The sequence below is a fragment of the Giraffa tippelskirchi genome, chromosome 12, assembly GCF_054371585.1.
Source record: "Giraffa tippelskirchi isolate mGirTip1 chromosome 12, T2T-mGirTip1v1.2.pri, whole genome shotgun sequence".
Classification (NCBI taxonomy): domain Eukaryota; kingdom Metazoa; phylum Chordata; class Mammalia; order Artiodactyla; family Giraffidae; genus Giraffa; species Giraffa tippelskirchi.
Window position 1 is genome coordinate 13,505,807 of NC_137286.1, and position 16,759 is coordinate 13,522,565.

At 52.8% G+C, this 16,759-nt stretch overlaps 2 protein-coding genes and 1 long non-coding RNA gene across 5 annotated transcripts in view; 2 read left to right on the top strand and 1 right to left on the bottom strand.

Moving 5' to 3' along the window:
* CCDC88C (coiled-coil and HOOK domain protein 88C) overlaps positions 1 to 9,809 on the top strand; it is a 143,086-nt gene extending 133,277 nt beyond the window's left edge. For 2 of the 3 annotated variants that reach the window (XM_081548277.1, XM_081548279.1), the window contains 4 exons: positions 408 to 476; positions 2,581 to 2,649; positions 3,612 to 3,901; positions 7,714 to 9,809. In XM_081548277.1, the coding sequence (XP_081404403.1) occupies positions 408 to 476; positions 2,581 to 2,649; positions 3,612 to 3,901; positions 7,714 to 8,721 (1,436 nt within the window). In that variant the 3' untranslated portion in view covers positions 8,722 to 9,809. The remainder of the gene's footprint in view (positions 1 to 407; positions 477 to 2,580; positions 2,650 to 3,611; positions 3,902 to 7,713) is intronic. The other variant, XM_081548278.1, reaches the window with a different exon arrangement.
* Positions 5,279 to 14,375, bottom strand: LOC145528975 (uncharacterized). The gene is made up of 4 exons (XR_014070824.1): positions 13,289 to 14,375; positions 10,379 to 10,568; positions 7,174 to 7,363; positions 5,279 to 5,696 (listed from the first exon to the last, which is right to left on the bottom strand). It is a non-coding gene; the product is annotated as an uncharacterized LOC145528975 (long non-coding RNA).
* Positions 13,727 to 16,759, top strand: part of GPR68 (G protein-coupled receptor 68) — a 36,200-nt gene continuing 33,167 nt past the window's right edge. Inside the window, exon 1 of the mRNA XM_081548281.1 lies at positions 13,727 to 14,253. The gene's annotated coding sequence lies outside the window, so the exon portion shown is untranslated. The remainder of the gene's footprint in view (positions 14,254 to 16,759) is intronic.

Below are 16,759 nucleotides of genomic sequence, written 5' to 3' on the forward strand. Positions count from 1 at the left end.
CGACCCGAAGGCAGTGTGGCCCCCAGACCAGAATTGCCAGCACGGCCTGGCCTTGGAGGTTGGGAACTGGTCCCCAAGGCCCTAAATATTCAGCTCCTTTTGCTGTTATCCTTAGCCCAGATCACTGCTGTAGCCTTCAAGCCCCAGTCACTGCACAGGCAGAAAGGGGATTTCAAGTTAAGTAGGAGTCAGGAGTGTGAGGGTTATACCAGCAGGAGGCACAGAAGAGGCGTGGTCCACGCTCCCCTCCCTCTCCCTTCCCTCGCCACCCGCCCCCTGCCCCGAGAGCCGGGGGCCGCCCCAACCCAGGTGCCAGGCGAGGTTCAGAGGTGGCCGTCTGGCAGAGGGCCCGAGTTTCCCCATGGATGTTCCAGAACCCCTGACTCATTGTCCTGTTTTCACCACAGGCTATAATTCTGACGACAGCCTCTGCGAGCCGTCCTTGGAGCTCGAGTTCCTTCACCCGAGGCAGTACGGTGAGTGGTCAGTGCGACACGCCCTTCCACCTGGATTCTCAGTCTTGTTCTCAACAGTGCCTTTCCCTCAAGCTAAGTCCTGTACAGAAGTCCAACACACAAAACAGGTGAAAATGGAGTTGTATGAAGTGGGGATGGGTCCACAGTTCATCCAAGCTCCTTCCTTACCCTCCCCAGGGGCCTGAGCATCTGACTTCTGCTTACATACCTTCAATGATGAGGAACTCGCTACTTATCAAGCATCCCACTTCAGGAGACTTTAATTTCCCTTGCCTTAAGGCACCCCTCATTTTTGCCAGGATGTTCCAGTAACCCACCCAGTGAGCACTGACTTCAGGAAGATCTCTTGCCGCCCTCACTTGCAGAATGGCTCCAAGTTACACTTAGTCTTAGAAACTGTTAAAAGTACTTGCCATTTGAGTTAGGCATATTGTAAATTTCTGTGGAAGGGAAACCAAAATTGTACTAACCTTCTCAAAAAATTAAAAGTGGCTTTGGGTTGGTTGTTTTTTTTTTAATTTTGCAAAACAAGTCATAGGAAGGTTGGAAGATAATTTAAAAAAAAACTCAAAGTTTACATTTATTTCAGTTTACTTCTGATCAACAGTGTGTGGGAGCTAAGCTCTGTGGTAACATAGGTTGACACAAGGAGCCCTTATGTCTTGGCACTGAGTGGTGGTCAACACAATAGGAAGGATCTCCTGCAACATTCGGTAAACTGGAGTAGCCTGATTTATGCTTGTCAGCTGATCAGGAGGGTTTTCTTCCTAAGTATTTGATTCCTTGAGCTTCTCTTAATCAGGAAAAAGAAGGGAAAGGGGTTTTTGATGCTACACTTAGATAAAAGTGCTTTTGGGTCCCGTTGATTTGTATCACAATTTTCTTTAAATGAAACCTAATTTCCTTTCTAAAGAGGGCTGTGCGTTTTTAAATTTCAAAAATTCCCTTCTCAACAAGTGGACTTATTTTGCTTTTATACCATGCACAAAAAATGTGTGTTTTTTGGCTCGTCCCCAAACCTGGTTTGCTAGTAAGTGTTTTCCAGATGCATGCTATTTGCAGTGAACACATCAGCACTTGGGAACTAGGTGCCCTAAAGACCCAGAAGAACAAGAGCAAGCTTGCAGGCGGTGGGGGGAGGTGGCTTGTAAGCGGCGTGTCTCCAGTTCTCAGCGTGCTCAACACCAGCTGTGTGATGGGAGGATGCAAAGATGACAGAAACACAGGGCCTGTCCCCCAGGGGTTCCTGATCCAGCAGGACAAACAGTGATACAGGGCAGGCTGATGAGAGCGGTGGTTCCCAGTGTAACCGGCGGAGGGGACCCAGAGGGGTGGCCTGTAGGCCTTGAAGGCACAGCCTGCCCTTGGCAGGGCGGGGGGGCACCCTCCCTGGTCCTGGCACTCAATCTCTGATCCAAGAGCCACCACAGACACCTTCAGCGCAGACAGCAGCCCCAAGGCCTGGTTCCCTCCAGCACTTGTCACCGTAAAGGTCACTTGTTCCCTCTGGGGCAGATGTGAATTTGAGACAGATGGGCTGAAGGACAGCAGACAGCTGGGAAAAGCGAGTGCTCCCTGTCCTGCTGAGGGTCCCAGCTCCTACTCTCGGGATCAGGGAACTGAATTTGCACACATGTACACACATGTGCACACACCACCATTTCCTGGCTTCCACCCTCACCAAGCTGCACTGTCATCTAGGCAGGAAATTTCATATGTGTTCCAGGAAGATCTGTGCAGGAATAGGGGTGGGGAGCTGCACCCAGCCCTTGGCTCACCCGGAGCAGCCCTTCTTTCATCTGCTTTTTCAGTTCTGCATGAGAGTTTCTTCGTTAATAAAATTGTTCTAAGCCACAGCCCTAGACCTAACTTAAAAAAAACAAAACTGCACATGGTTGTTTCTGGATGACCATACCTGGCACTCAGGGAAGTTAGCCGTCCTCATGGGAGAACACAGGGTGTCCCGAAGCCCATCCTTCCGGGGCATGCTCAGCTCCACTTTGGCAGAGTGACTTTGTTCCATAATTTTTCTCAGATTAGATGGTTTGGTCCAGGCTAGACCTGGTCACGGGCCTTTAGATTGAATGTTGGCATTTCCTTTCAGCATCCCGGCCGGGGAGCTTAGAGAGCAGTAGAAATGCATCCAGCGACAGCTCACCTCTTAACCTGAAAGGTGAGCCAGCCCTCCTCCTGGGCACTTTCCAGTGTCTGTGGGTCTTTGTGTTTATATTATATTTGTAACTTTTAAAATACAGTTCCCCAAGATCTTCCATGCATTCGGCATTCATTGCATTCCAAGGCCACGTCACGTGGTTTCAAGTGCAGGCCAGGAGTTTAAATGGATTTTAGTTCTAATCCCCTCACCCCCACTGACAGAGGCTGGGCACCTAGGCAAGTCACCCACCCTCTGAATCCGAGTTACTTCATCTTTAGAAGGGGGATCGTGACACTAGTTCCATTCAACTGTGGTCAGAGAACAGTGGCTTTGATTCTCAGGGTTTTTTAAGTTGATTTTATAGTACAAAATATAGTCTGTCTTAATGAATGTTTCCTGTACGTCTGAAACGAATGTATTTGCTGTCCCAGGACCAGAAACTCTTACACAGATTTTTTTTGCTTCTTAGTGTCCACATGACCATCTGGCATACAGCAAGTGCTCAGTAAAGCTTTTAAATACATGAATGGATGAGTGCTAATGAGTGTGGTGAAAGAAAGTGAAAGTCGCTCAGTCGTGTCCAGCTCTTTGCGACCCCATGGACTATACAGTCCATGGAATTCTCCTGGCCAGAATGCTGGAGTGGGTAGCTGTTCCCTTCTCCAAGGGATCTTCCCAACCCAGGGATCAAACCCAGGTCTCCCGCATAGCAGGTGGATTCTTTACCAGCTGAGCCACCAGGGACCTTAGCACTACTAAAAGTATGAACTTTAGCAGAAACTTTCCATGTTTATCTCAAACTATTTTGTTCCAAATTCTAAGCATCCCAGAGTATTCTTCACGTGGAGAATCCCAGCCTGGAGAAGTGTGCCCTGGGTTCTTGGGCAGGGTCCTCTTCTAGGTGAGCCGCCGGCTGCACGGGGCCCAGTGGAGGCAGAGGGGGACTGATGTGTGCTCTGTGTCCCCCGCCCTGACCCCAGGTTCCTCCGACCAGCTCCACGGCAGGTCCGAGAGCTTCAGCAGCGAAGACCTGATCCCCAGCAGGGATACTGCCACTCTGCCACGAGATGCCAGCACCCCAGGGCGCCCCGCCCTCTGCCGACATGAGTACCCCCCACCGCGGAATGGGCCTGTCCCCCAGGAGGGTGTCCAGAAGAGGAGCGCAGCCCAGCCCCACGGCGGGATGCGGCCCTGTTCCACCTCCCCAAGCAGCGAGATGGTCACCCTGGAGGAGTTCCTGGAGGAGAGCAACCGGGGTTCCCCGTCCCCCGTGAGTGGCCCTGGGGCTCAAAGGGACACAGCGACCCCATCATCCCTCGCGCATTTCCTGGATTGGGATAGCAGGTGGAAACTGTGGCAGCAGAGATACAGGGATGGAGCAAGGGGCAGCCTGGGTGTAGGGCTCCTTAGATGGGGAGGAAGCCCATAAGCCTGCAGATCCCGGTCCTGGCAGCCAGCCCCAGACCTCGGAAGCTGTTTGCTTCATCTGTGGAGTGAGTAGGCAGAGCCTGGTGCCGGCATGGAGGGTGGGGATGGTGCGTGCCCACCACTGTGAGCTTCTTGAGAGATGTGCCCAGCACCCACTCTGGGGTTAGCATCTCACCAGGTTTTGAGGCAGAGCTCTGCATGCCCACTTCCCCTGAGCCCTCACCAGCGGAGATCAGTTTCTTCTATAAAGAGCCAGAGAGTAAATATTTTGGGCTTCCCAGGCAGGACGGTCTCTGTTGCAGCCACTCAATGCTGCCATTTTAGTAGGAAAGCATCTCTAGACCATCTGTCAATGAGTCGGCATGGCTCTGTTCCAATAAAACTTGACTTATGGACATAGACATTTGAATTTCATGCAGTTGTCTCATGTCCCAAAAGATTGTTCTTTAAAAAAAAGTTTTTTTCAATCATTTAAAAGTGTAAAAACTATTCTTGGTTCACAGGCCATACAAAAAAGGGCAGCACACTGGACCTGGCCCACAGCTCTGGTTGCTAACCTCTGTTCTAATACAGATTAGATCTGTATCTAACCTGCAGACACCCCCTGTATTAGGATTCCTTCCCATGTCACCTTTCCAGTGTCTCTATTTAGCTTTTCTGAAGCTGCGCATCTGTTTTTTCACATGTGTGTATGTGCGTAATCAGCTGTGTCTGACTCTTTGCAACCCTATGGACTGTAGCCCGCCAGGCTCCTCTGTCCATGGGATTTTCCCAGCAAGAATACTGGAGTGGGTTGCCATTTTTTTTTTTACATATGCTATCTAAATTCAGTCCCATGAGCTATTGGGTTATTGAACATACGGCTTATATATTGTCTGGTTGTTATTTAATCACTAAGTCATACCTAACTCTTTGCAACCCCATGGACTGCAGCACACCAGGCTTCCCTGTCCTTTACTATCTCCCAGAGTTTGCTCAAACTCATGTCCATTGAGTCGGTGATGCCATCCAACTATCTCATCCTCTGTCGTCCCCTTCTCCTCTTGCCCTCAATGTTTCCCAGCATCACGGTCTTTTCCATAATTGAGATCTTTTAAGGTTTAATGCTTCAGTGATTGCATCTCATTTCCCTTAAATAAATACAGTTGAACTTTCTGTAGCCACATGGTAAACTCTGTGACCCACATTAATGTTTCACATTGACAGAGGGAACACAAAATATTTGTCTTGGAGGTATTTATTGAGCAGCTACTGTGTCTTAGGCAATATGTATGGTGCCTGCTTTTAAAAAACAAAGCAAATGGGCCAGTTTTTATCACGTACTTGCTAGGTGCTTGGTCTTGTGGTTGGTGCTAAAGAATTATAAAACATGGCCCCTCCCCTCTCTTCATTTATTTGTCTATCAGACACTGTGGACTAGAAACTAGAGAAACCAAGCTGAGAAGGACCAAAACCTTGCCCTCAAGAAGTTTATGGTCTGATGCAGTGGCTCTTAAACTCTAGCATTCATCAAACTCCCCTGGCAGGACACAGGCTGGACCCCAGGGATTCTGAGATTTTTGCATCTCTGCTGCGTTCCCAGATGGTGCTCTCACTGTTACTGGGGGTCCAGGCATCACAGGCTGAGGAGCACTGACCTGATGGAACAAAAGAGAAAAGTCCAGAAATCGAGGGTGCCTGCAATTGGATGGCTCTTCTCCTCAATCCATTTCTGATTGTATGCCTGTCCCAGTGGGTTTCCTATCCCTGGGCAGATCTCAGGGGTGAGGTCCCCTTACTCACAAGGGGCACTCAGCTTAGACCTACCCAGACACTGTCGCTCAGGCTCCTATCAGCACATGTCCCTTTTCAGCCTAAATGAGGCCAAAGCTGTCTCACTGCAGCAGTTTCTGTTGGAAGCTGATGCTCAGCCTCTGAGAGCCACCCCCTTCCCCCTCCATTGGCCCAGGTGCTCACCCCACGAGCCCCACCTGACACTTCCATCCTCCCCCGATCAGACCTAGAGAAGCCACCCATGCCTCCACTCCCCAAGTGCTGGTGATGCTGGGAGAGCAGAATCACACGATGGGCTTTCTGGGTGGCCTCCTGAAAGTGGGGATGAAGAGGCTAATTAGAAGCATGCAGAAAAGGGGCCAGGAGGTACAGTAGACAGCTCTGGAGTCAAACAGCCGTAGGTTCTAATTCTCAGTCCTCCCTTCTTCAAATGCCTAATCTTTGTGACCTCAGTTTTCTTACATATTTATTGTTGTTTAGTCGCAAAGTCGTGTCCAACTCTTTGCGACCCCATAGACTGTAGCCTGCCAGGCTCCTCTGTCCGTGGGGTTTTCCAGGCACAAATACTGGAGTGGATTGCCATTTCCTACTCCAGGGCATCTTCCCAACCCAGGGATCAAACCTACATCTCCTGCATTGGCAGGCAGATTCTTTACCATTCAAGAGCCACCTGGAAAGTCCTTTCTTACATATTAAGTGATGTTTTAATACAACCTTAACTCTTGCTCAAGGTTGCTTTCAAATTTAAACTGAGTTTTTTGGATTACACCCCTGGTTCCTCACATGGCACCTGACATGTGGGAAGTACTTGATAAATGGTTCTTGCCCATATTGATGACCCAGGTTCTCACTGCACACACATATCCAAGAGTAAGGCTTCAAGCTGACACGACACAGCAGAGTGTACCTCTGTCAAGTTGAGCATCCAAATGTTTTCAGGGGCCAGGAGTTGTTGGCACGTGGTTCCTGAGCTGCTGACCCATCCTGCAGGCTGACTCCCCCCTGACAGGTCCTAGCAGGCTGGGGTCGGATTGCAGCAGCTCTCAGCCCTGACCTTTCCCTTGCTCCATCCCCAGCCTCAGGAGAAACCTCTAGCTGGGCTCCTCTAGGCTGGGAGGTGCTGAAAGAAGGCTGAAGTTGACCTGACCAGGCCCACCGAGCTTGGCCTCTGGTGGCTCTGCCTGCCCCCAGGATGATGAAAAGGACACTGGTTCCCTGGCCAGGGGAAGCCCAGCCAGGTGGTGGCTGCCTGGCACAGAGGATAGTCTGGAGGACTGGGCCGCCTCTGCCTTCTCCTGGACCTTTCTGGTTCCCACTGCCCTCCTCTGCCCTTGTGCCTACCTCTCCCCTTCCTCACATCAGGAGAAAGATCTGAGGGGCGGTGAGGACGCTGAGCATGGTTGGTTCTGGCTTCTGCGGAGCTGGCCTTGTTTCTCTTCCTCTCTATGGCCCACTGGAAGGCGCTTGCAGCGTGTCTGAGCCTGGTGGGCTGACAAAGAAGGTCCAGTCCTGCCCATCAGCTTTCTGCCACCTGGTGGAAAAGGAGACCCAGGTTGAAACGGTTGTCCTGATCCTTTCATAAAATGGATGAGCTTTGTGGGAAGTCACTTCCTCTCTGGATCTTTCTTGCTTGTGAAGTTAGGACTGAGTGGTGTCTGAGTCTGTTCCCTAATGATCCTCTTTGCACCTTGACCCCTACCCCCCACCCAACCGGGGCAGTGTGTGCAGTGGGGACATTAGGCCTTCAGCAGGCCAAGCAAGAAACTTCAGTCCCGGCCGTGTGGGCAGCACAGGGGGCGTCCTGGGTGGGAGGAGGGACCTCCAAGTCACACAACACCGGCCCCCGCCCCTGGACTCATTCAGTTCTCCTCTTCTCTGTAGGATGCTCCCAGTTGCCGGGATGACCTGCTGAGTGATTACTTCAGAAAGGCCAGTGATCTCCCGTGTGTTGGAGGGCAGCCAGGCCCACCGCCCAGGAAAGAAGGGGCCAAGATGCCCACCAGCTTTGTGGCCCCCACCATCAAGATGCCTGTCTCCACCTCCGAGGGAAAGCCGCTGAAGCCTGGGCAGTATGTAAAGCCGAACTTCAGAGCCGCTGAGGCCGAGGCCGCGCCAAGTGTCCCCCAGAGGCAGCCCCAGCCACCCCAGAGCCTGTCCCTGGGCAGAGCCCGGCAGGCCGCAATGCCCCCCGCTTCCCACATACCTGCCGGCCGGAGCGCATCCCTGAACCGGGCCTTCAGCCTGGCCTCCGCTGACCTCCTCCGGGCCAGCGGGCCAGAGGCCTGCAAACAGGAGCTAGGGGGTCCCGAGGCCTCGGGGGGCAGAGACCCAGGCAGCCACAACCTGCAGAGCTCCACCGCCCCCGGCTCCCACGGCCTGGCCCGCGAGCGGACCCCGCTTGTGGGAAAGGCTGGCAGCTCCTGTCAGGGCCCTGGCCCCCGAAGCCGGCCACTGGACCTGAGGCGCTTCTCACTGGCTCCCCCGAAGGAGGAGAGGCCGGCCCCCCTGCAGCAGTCCGCCACGTCCCCAGCCATCGCTACTGGAGGCAGCGGCAGCTGTGGCAGCAGCAGTTCGCAGCTCCAGCACTTCTCACCCACTGCAGCCCCGGCTGCCAGGACTAAGCCCCAAGGCCCCCTGCACCCGGGGGAGGTGGCCACCATCCCCCCTGTCCGAGGGGGGCTTAGCCCCTCGGAAGGGGACGGGGTCCCGGGGCAGGGCCACAGCGAGGGCCTCCCTGCTAAGGGCCCGGGCAGGTCTCCGGACCTGGCTCCCCAGGGCAGCCGGGCCCCTGAGGACTTCGGGCGTGGGAGCAGCTCGAAGAGCTCGCCGGCGTCCCCTGAGCCGGGTGGCGACCAGCAGACAGTGTGGTATGAGTACGGCTGCGTGTGACCTGGCTCCTGGACCGCACCTGCTGATCGCCACAGCCTTTTCCCTGTCTGCCTGCAGCACCAGGAAAGGGTTGGAGAAGGAGGAGAGGGTTCCTGTGCGTGTCTTCTGTTCTGTTGCTAAAAATGCTGTGCCAAGGCCTGAGAGGGTTGCACCCCGCTGGTATGCAACCTGTCTTCTGTATCTGTAGCCTCCAGCAACTGGTATCTTTTGAACAAATCCACTTTGGCATGGGGACACTCAGAACACAGTGACAAGGCATCTCCCAAAGCAGAAGCTATTTGAGCGCGCCCCCATAGAACACTTTTGTTTGCAACTTGCTGACCTCCACTGAAGCACGTGTGTATGTGGGCATGTGCACACACACGTACACACGTTCCCAGGGCTGAGCCCTGGTGGGTCTGGAAACTCTATTCCCAAAAGCCGTTTGATCCCAGGAGAAGCCCCCACTGGCCAAACTACAAAAATCTGGGGGCCGTGGGTGGACCCCAGAGGCAGGCTCGCTGTCATGCCATTGTTGGGGTCTTGAGCGCTTCCCTTCATCCCAGAGCTGAAGCGGTTCTCTAGGCAGGTGGGGGTGGCCTCAGGCATTTGCCTCCCCACCCTAGAGCCAGCTCCTGGGCTCTGCAGGGTGGGCTCCGGGGCCACATAGCCACCTGCATTCCCTGGCTCACTTTTCTACAAACACTGGATCTGCTGGGTCTGGGAGGAAGGCAGGGAGAAACCCCCGCCCCAGCCCCCCACCCAGCAAGTGTATATAGTGTAAAGAGGGGAGGCGTGTGCAGGAGTGAGGTGCACCTCGATTTATACCGTGGCTGCAGCGCCCTGACCTCCCCGTCTCAGGCGAGATGTTGATTTATTATTTCTGAGTAAACTTCTCATGGTAGAAACCAAATTTCCTTTAATATATTACCTATGTATGTACACACTCATGAGAAATGTATGTACTTTGAGGGGAATCTATTTATGTTCCGTTGGGAGTCATTCTTTCCTATCGGGAATCTCACCTGCTGCTTCGTCTCTTTGGTCAGATTCCTGGCATGTTTTGTTTCTGTTGTTTAGTAAAGGTGCTTTTTCTGGGATGTACTAAACCTGGTGATGTTTTTTTTTTCCTTTAGATTCGATATACTGAGAAATGGGAAGTTAAGATCACTTTTCAGAGTGCTTCGGGTTGTGTATTAAAAAGCCATTCATTCTGGGACACAGGACAGGATTGTAATAAAAGGACATGGACCAGTACTGAGTCCTACTTTTCCTCACCATTCATCATGGCATCATTGACCAGGCGCTGGGAGCTCAGGGCCCCTGCCTTAGCACTGGCCACTGGAGTCCACAGCTCCCTTGGCCACTAGGTCAGAGAATGTGGAAAGCAAGGTTTTTCTCTTAACAGCAGCTTTTTTTTTCCAGACTTGAATTTTATTTTAACTTAATGTAAATTGAATCCTATTTCGATTGGGGATTTGTGTCTGGCAGGAGCTCAGTTTAAAATGGTCCTTTGGATGTTCTCAAAGCTACCTAACTGGAAAGTACAAGACCTGCAGTTTAGACCTTGGAGGCCTCAGATCAGATGCTTAAATCAGATGGATGGATGTGAGGGGGTGGGGGCAGGGGAGAGGATTGGCAGAAGTCAGAATGAAGGAAGGTGTATAAATATCCATACATCAAACTCTTTTTTCCAGTAGATTTCTGTCCAGCTGCTGCCTCGGTGTCTCCTTTCCTTTTTCACCAGACTTCTTTAAGAGGATCTCCTCTCAGGACTTCTCCAGCGGTCCAGTGGTTGAGACTCCAAGCGTCCAATGCGGGGGGCGCAGGTTCGATCCCTGTTCAGGGAACTAAGAGCCCACACGCCTCTTGGTGTGGCCAAAAAATAAAATTAGACAAAGGGTCCCCTCTTGTCTCTTTGCACGTTCTTTCCCCAGCGTCTGTGATCTGTGCAGCTGACCACTCAGCGGAGCTATCTCTAGCAGATGAACAGCGGCCACCTTGTGGGCTTCCTGCCATGTGGCCTTTGCAGGTTTTGACTCCTGGCCAGTCACCCCTTGGAATCCTCACTCTCTGTCTGCCAATTCTCCCCACTGTGGTACGGCTCTTCGGCGCTGACTTGCCAGCCCCTCATTCATTCACTTATTCCTTCCACAGAGCTTCGTTGGAAGCTTCCCGTGTGCCAACCCCTAGGCTCTGCCTCCCAGACCTCTTCCTCCCTGAACCTCTTCAGAGCAGGCCCCCTGCCCCACTCCAAGGGCTGACTGCCCCTCAGAGCCCCCGCCTGGACACCAGGCTTCCTCAACTCCTCTCCCTGGCTCCTCCAGCAACACCAACCTGTCACACAAGCACAGCCCTCTGTGATGTGGGCCTGACCCCTCGTCTCTTCATATCCCATGTTTCATGGATCACATCCTGGACCTGAGAGTGCATGTGGACTCTGGCGTCCTCGTCTTAGCCAGCTATTCTCATCCTAGGTCACACGCACACACCCCTGACCCTGGGTGTTGGCGGGAGCCTGCCAACTAGTCTGCCAGCCGCAGACAGCTTAGCCCTCATAGCACCTCAGGACATTCACCCCAGGTGACCTCGACACCTGCCACACCCGGCCCTTTGTGGTTTGGTTGGCCCTTGGGCTTACCTCAAGGCACACCCAGCCCTCTTCTCACTCCCTCCTTTGGCCCCAGACAAGTTCATACATGTCCACAACTTTCATTACAATCTGTTCTCAGAGGCTCCAAACTTATCACTTATCTCCAGCCCCAACCTCTCGCTGGAAACCTCCAGATCTGTTCTGAGCTGGGGAGTCTCAAGACACTGCCAACTCAAAGTGCTCAACACACAATTCCCTGTCCTCCACCTCCATCTCGTCCGTCCCTCCAGACAGCCTTTGATGCTCCCCTCTCCCCCCACACCCTATCCATCACTCCATCAGTTTGCTCCACACCTCACTCATACACAGCCAGCCCCAGGCGATGGTCCTCTGGACGGTACCCTGGGCCCTGTTGTTGAGGGGGTCACCCCAGATCATGCTGCTTCTGTGCTCCCGGGCCCCACCCTCTCTGCACTGGCCTGGGAGACATGTGACCCAGTGTCTGGGAAATATCCAAGTGGCCACTGGATTTTCATGCCCACTGCTGCCTGGAGGGAGACTTGGGATCATCTGTGGCCCTCCCAGGTGGCGCTAGTGATAAATGCAAGAGACACAAGAGATAAATGCCAATGCAGGAGATGCAAGAGACACAGGTTCAATCCCTGGGTCGGGAAGATCCCCTGGAGGAGGGCATGGCAACCACTCCAGTACTCTTGCCTGGAGAATCCCATGGACAGAGGAGCTACAGTCCATAGGGTCACAAAGAATCGGACATGACTGAAGTGACTTAGCATGCATGCACGTGGGACAAGGGGCTACCCTGTGGGATACATTAAAGTGAGAAAATGAGAAAGCATAGGAAAAACCTTGGGAAGCACCAGCCAACATTAAACATTCAGCCAAAATATTTATCAACCAACCAGGGTGAGGGTATGTACATACACATGCACATATTTACAGATATAAAGGACGATGACACATAATTTACAAATAAACTATACATAAAATACATTCTTTTATTATAAAATCCATACAGTCAATGGATTCTCTTAGAATGCTCTCACTGATTTTTGCCAAGCCTATGTATTTATAGCCAGCCTATGCCTGCAAGAGATGAATAAGTGTAATTCCAACGTGCATGTCAGTTGATGTTTTATGTTAGCGAAGTAAGATGAAAGTGAAACAAGCCAAAGATGTATATCAGAACTTCACTCATTGAAGTGAAGTATAGTATATAGATACTATACTATAGTATATGAATAGTGCAGATTAAATTTAGAGGTGTATCTTGGGTGTATATAGTATGTATATACTATACTTCAGTATAGTATGTATGTACGTACTATACAATATATACATACTATACGTACTATACAATACATACATACTATACATACTATACAATACATACATACTATACGTACTATACAATACATACATACTATACGTACTATACAATACATACATACTATACGTACTATACAATATATACATACTATACATACTATACAATATATACATACTATACAATATATACATACTATACTGAAGTATAGTATATACATACTATATACACCCAAGATACACCTCTAAATTTAATCTGCACTATTCACATTTTCCCTATCACTTTCTCAATCAAGTCTAGAGAGTCTAGACACTGCAGAAGACATAAATCAAGCCCTGATTGGTAACACTTGCCAATTTCTGTGGTGGAAATACTCTGGCCATGGCCGATTTCAAGCTGCAGCCATGGTGTTATTAACCACAGAGGTAGAAGGAGACATGCAGTGTACCCTGTAATATATTGCCTCCATGCAGATGGAAACAGGTGCAAATAACCTGAAAAGCACAGGTAACAATAAAATAAGAAGAGGCACATTTTGAGTGTTTATTACTATGGTTTTGAACATAAATTACTTGCAGATTTACATAAACTCATTTTTAATGATGCCGTGTTTAACAACTGGCTTGGAAAATTCTGGGAAATTCACTAACCTGCTCTCACAAGTCAGTACAGGTTGGCTCCAGCGCACCACTGGGAGCACCGCCTTTAAGGGATGGGCTGAAAAACGGAAGAGACAGAACAACTGAGAAGAACCGGTCAAGAAGGAGGAACATCAAAGAGAAGAGCAGCTGGTGTGCAGAGCTGATCGTCCTGGCAGACGCAGGTGTGCGCAGTGTTCCTCCGCACAAGGGCACACAGAGGCCACTTGGGTTGAGGCTGGAGGCTGCCGCCGGCTTCCCGTTTCTTCCATTCTCTCTTCTTGCCCTTCTCCATGGGGCTAGGGCAGGAGGAGTGGGCCTGGGGAGGCTGACAGCATTGGGGACCTCCCCATCTGTAAAATGGAGCAGAATGGGCAACAGGAAGTCGGGCAGGAACCCGGGGGGCGGGGGGGGGGAGTGGGGAAGGGGAGGGGCCTGGCAGGCCTGGGAGGGGCCTGGGAAGAGGTAGGGGTCGGGGCAGGTCTCAGAAATGTCCTCCCCTTCCCAAGCTCGGGCTTTGGGCCCCAGCCCACCGAGGTCAAGTTCACCAAGTCACACGACACACGCAGCCTGAGCTCTGGCAGAAGCAAACGGGCCACCTGCTCCCCACTGCCCCTCCCCGCAAGAGACCCCAAATGAGCAGGTGAAGAAGAAGCCTCCGGGCCCCTCCGCGTTCCCCACGGGAGAGCAATGGCCCTGAGGGGTCCTCTTGGAAGCCGCACCCTGCCCTGGCCGCCCGGGCCGCCGCGAGCCTCCGCCCCCTCCTCCGCCTCCAGGTGGCGGCGCGGCGCGCGGGCGAGCGGGAGCCGGAGCCCGAGCGCAGGGCCTCCCGCACCACGCCCCCGCCGGACCCGGGTCCCGCCACCGCCGCCGCCGCCGCCGCCGCGCGGCAGTCCTTCCCTCCCGCCCCCCAGCGTCGGGCCCAGCCGGGCGGGACGGAGCCGCGGCCTGGCCTCCGGCACCCGGAGCCGAGAGAGGTGAGTGCGCCCGGATGGCTCGGGTGGGGCTAGGACAGCGGCTGCCGCCCGGCCGAGGGCACCACCGACCTTCCGCGAGGCCGGTCCCCCACCCCTCACTCCCCGCCGCCCACCTGGAAAGGAAAATGCAAAATCCAGTCTCCGACAAAGGCCTGGGGCGGGGGGGGGGGGGGCGCCGGGGGCGTGGAGAGAGGGGAAAGGCCAGGGAGGTCTTTATCATTCCAGGGTCCTAACTGATAGCGCTTTGGGGGTCCAGGGTCCTACCGCCCAGAGGGCGTACCGCGAGGGTGGCCTCTGGGGTGCTGCGGGCCAGAGGGGGGTTGCCCTCCCCAGAGGCCCTATAGGCTGATCCAACACTGTCCAACTGTGCAGCTCCCCTGGGGCATGGCCCGACCCTGGGTAACTGAAGCTAAGAGGGAGGGGCCCGAGAAGGGGGTCGGTTTGAGCCCTGGGAGAGGAGTCCAAGGACCCAGTCCCAGGCTGGGCGCTTTCCTGAGAGGGAGGTGAGTAGGGACCAACTACTATCTAGTGACGCCTGCTAGTGCCTGGCTTCAGAGGCGTCATCTCCTGTAACTGTCTCAAATGATCTTTCCATCCATTCTAGTCCTTCAGCACATTGGCTGTCAGCTAGGTGGTAGCCTCAGGTGGAGGGAGCTGGTTCCTGCCCAGACCACTCACACTATAGCTGGGGAGACAGACTCTAATTCAAGAAGTGACTAGCGGGAGGTACACCTTGCTTCTCCTTCTTGCCCCAGATGACTAAGCTAACTAAGGGACACCTGTCCCCAGCAATATACCCCAGACTAATTAGAAACCCCCATATCCCCATCAATACTCAAATGGCCTCTTCTGTATCCACAGCACCATGCACACCAGTCATTGGGATAATTTCTAAGATACCTCCTAGTCCCCTTGCAGGCTTCAGTTTAGAATACACCTCTTCCAGGAAGGCTACCCTGACTGCCTCCTCTTGATCAGATGCTTTTTGTACATTGGGCTCCCAGTGAGGCTCCTCCTGCCCATCACCCTCCAATCATAGCTGTTACCAGAGTACTATAGTTGCTGTGTCAGTCCCAGTTTTCCCTTCTGAATCAGTTTCGAAAATTCAGCCATTCAAGTTCCATGTTATTATATGCGTGATGTTCTCCCTTTGATCTTTTTTTTTTCCTAGTCGTGGCATGCAGGATCTTTAGTTGCGGCATGCGAACTCTTAGTGGCGCCTTTGGGGATCTAGTTCCCTGACCAGGAACCTAACCCGGGGCCCCCTGCACTGGAAGTGTGCTGCCTTAGCCACTGGACCACCAGGGAAGTCCCTTGTGGTATTTTGCTTTGAATAGTTTACTCTGGAGACTGGGTTACTGCAGAACCTCTATTCAGAGTAATAGAACTTGAAACTTGCCATTTCTATTTTCAGATCTCCCCTGTGCTCCTCCACAGTTTCTTGGGCAGGGTCCATCACTTTCTTTGTTACCTTGGGTCCAAACCCTGATACCTCAGAATAACGCCTAGGGTCCCCAGCTGGTCCCCAGCGGAGGACGAAGAGGGTCTAAGAACCCACATTCTAAAGAGAGGACAGCCTCCTGCCCTTCTCCACTCCTCCCGGGCCTGGCTCCCCCAGTGCTTTGGGGACAGGAGGCAGAGGGACAGGAGTCCGTGTCCCATGATGCAGCCTGCCACCGGAGGTCCCCTTGCCCTTGGTCATCTCTTCTCACCAGGCAGCCTGTGCTGGCCCTGCTGCCCCCTCAGGGGCACAAGACAAGAGTTCTTCAGAGGTGCACTGGGGCCTCCCTCCTGGCCAGATCCCTGACATGGGAGCCTTGGCTGCAGCACCGTCTCCTCCATGGCTCCTGGCTCCCACCCCCCTGTCCTCCTGGGAGATGTCAGCTCCTTTCCTCCTCAGCCACACAACCCTGCATGATGACTGGAGGGCGTTAGGCCACTCACTGTCCACTGGGCTGCCTCTTGTCTCTCTCCAGGTTTCTTCTCTTCCTGTCCCAAAAGGCACCCTGAGCAGATTAGCATGTCCCCTGCCAGCGCAGACTGTGTCCCCTGGGCTCCTCTCCCTGCAGCAGCCCCACCCCCAGCTCTAGGAGACGTCTGGAGAATCTCACAGCTAAACACTGCTCACCTCTGATCCCAATCCTCCCCAGTACTGAGTGTGCCTGTGTTAGGGGTGGGGATTAGGATGGCGGGGTCCTGAAGGAGGGTCAGATCCATCGCTGAGGGACAGTTAGTGCCTCTTTGTCCTCAACTGGACCCCAGTGGTCAACTCCAGGGCAAGAGAAAGACCCCTCTACTCATGGTTCTGTTATACTATTATCCCCCCTGCATTGGGAGTGTGGCGTCTTAGCCACTAGACCACCAGGGAAATTATACTTTACATTTAAGAAAAATTTAATAGAAGTTGTGTTCTACTCCCAGAAGTGGAAAATCAGTGCCCCTGGCCACAAAAGGAAGGTAATTAAATAAAAAGCAGTGGTATTAAACTTGAATTAGTACCTGTAGC